We start from the raw sequence: 2,135 nt of genomic DNA, 5'->3' as shown, positions 1-2,135 counted from the left end.
CAGCACTTGAACGGAGGGCCAACCCCTGTTTCCTCCTCTGCCGATCGCTTGGACCACTGCCTTGCCTGCTGGTTTCCACCCCATTCTCCATGTCTGCCATTTCGGCGTCGCGGTTCCACGGAGGCGGTTTTGAGGCCCGCACCGTCGGATCTCGAGCAGGGCTCCTAGCGGCGCCATTTACCAGTCGATGGGAAGCCGTCTCGCCGTTTCCCCCCGGAAGGCGAGGCTGTACTTGTGTGTCTGGGTGAATTGCAACCCTCCCCTGGGCAGGGGGACGGGTGAGACGGGGAACCCTGCACTGACGCCGCCCCTCTCTCCTCCTAGCCGGCTCCCGTGGTGCTCAGACCCAAGGTCCCCACCGCTCCATGGACACTCCCAGCCCAGACCCGCTGCCTTCGCCTCTGCCCGGGGAGGAGGAGAGACCTTTGGCTGGACTCCCGCAGGTGCCCAAGGGCCACCACCGCCGCCACCCTCCGGGCCGAGCCACCTCATCCGGGCGCGTGCTCAGGGCCTCGCGCCCTCGAAAGCGGGGCCGGCCCCCCAAGTCCGGGCCGGAACCCGCGCGGGCGCAGGGGCCGCCAGCGCCCGGGGACGGCGGCGGCCTCCTGCTGATCGATGACCAGGGTGTGCCTTACACGGTGTCTGCGGGGGACGCGGCGGGCGTGCCCGCTGGCTCTGGGCCCAGCCGAGCCCCGCACTTCTGCCCGGTGTGCCTGCGGGCCTTCCCCTACCTCTCCGACCTGGAGCGCCACAGCATCTCGCACTCAGAGCTGAAGCCTCACGAGTGCAAAGACTGCGGCAAGGCCTTCAAGCGGTCAAGCCACCTGCGGCGGCACAGCAACATCCACGCGGGCCTACGGCCCTTCCGCTGCGCGCTGTGCCCGCGCCGCTTCCGCGAGGCCGGGGAGCTGGCACACCACCAGCGCGTGCATTCCGGGGAGCGCCCATACCAGTGCCCGCTGTGCCGCCTGCGCTTCACCGAGGCTAACACGCTCCGCCGCCACTACAAACGCAAACACCCCGAGCTAGCAGGAGTGCCCGTGCGCCTGTGCCCGCCGGACCCCAGACCCGCGCTGCCCTGGGGCGAGGAGGGCGTCCCTGCAGCAGCCGACGCCAGCCTGCCGGGCGAAGGCCCCAAGGCCGAGCACCCTGCCTGACCTGCACCCCCGTGACGGCTTGCTGGTGCTGGCCAGGGCTCGGAGGCCCGCACACCCCACTCTGGGGCGGGGCCTGCTCTTCAGGGACACGTGGCCTTCGGCTGGGCCTCTCCCACAGACTGCCAGGCTGGAGCTGTGGAAATAAACCCCTGCCTACTGGCCGCCCGAGTGTGTTCTGTAATGCTTTCTCCCCCCTCCGGTGTTCTCAGACCCTCAATGCCCTGAAAGGAGTGTGTAGGACCCGACAGAATGGCCTAGAAAAAGCCTTAGCCTGTTTTCCATCTCCATCAGACCCAAAATACTGCCCCAAGCCAGTGGCTCAGGCCTGTCATCCAACTACTCAGGAGGTGGAGATCTGAGGATCATAGTTCAAAGCCTGCCTGGGCAGGAAAGTCCATAAGACTCTTATCTCCAATGAGCACCAGAAAACCAGAAGTGGCGCTGTGTTTCAAGTGGTAGAGCACTCGCCTTGAGTTGAAGAGCTGAGGGACATCGCCCAGCCCACACTTCAAGCCCCATGACTGACAAAAACAAACAGGCCCCAAATAGTCCCTGTTCACAGTCAAAACCACTGGGTTTTCCTTGCAAGTGTGTGGCTGGCCATGGATCTACCCCTCTGCCTTGGCTACACACACAGATTCAGTTCCAAGTGGGATGCAGAGTTTCTAGGAAGGAAAGACTGAGTTAAAGAATGACAGTGTAACTCTTTGTCAGTCGTGGGGCTTAAACTCTGGGCCTGGGCACTGTCCCTGAGCTTTCACTCAAGGCTGGCGCTCTACCACTTGAGCCACAGCACCACTTCCTGCTTTTCCTGCTTATGTGGTGCTGAGGAATTAAACCCAGGGCCTCGTGCATGCAAGGCAAGCACTGTACCACTGAGCCACCTTCCCTGTGTAATTTAGTGGTAGAAGTTTTTTGGGGGGAGGAGGGTTCATTGTGGGTCTTGAACTCTGGGCCTGGGCGCTGTCCCTCAGCTCT

At 63.4% G+C, this 2,135-nt stretch overlaps 1 protein-coding gene across 1 annotated transcript; it reads left to right on the top strand.

The window, feature by feature from the left end:
- The first annotated feature begins 331 nt into the window (after positions 1-331).
- Positions 332-1,276, top strand: Znf524 (zinc finger protein 524). Its single transcript, XM_013034543.1, has one exon. It carries the CDS (start codon positions 366-368, stop codon positions 1,155-1,157), a length of 792 nt encoding a protein of 263 aa, XP_012889997.1. The 5' UTR covers positions 332-365; the 3' UTR covers positions 1,158-1,276.
- The last annotated feature ends 859 nt before the right edge of the window (positions 1,277-2,135 follow it).

The sequence above is a fragment of the Dipodomys ordii genome, unplaced genomic scaffold, assembly GCF_000151885.1.
Source record: "Dipodomys ordii isolate 6190 unplaced genomic scaffold, Dord_2.0 Scaffold191, whole genome shotgun sequence".
NCBI lineage: Eukaryota > Metazoa > Chordata > Mammalia > Rodentia > Heteromyidae > Dipodomys > Dipodomys ordii.
Note: the sequence above shows the minus strand (reverse complement) of the source record. Positions and strands in the feature narration are given on the sequence as shown.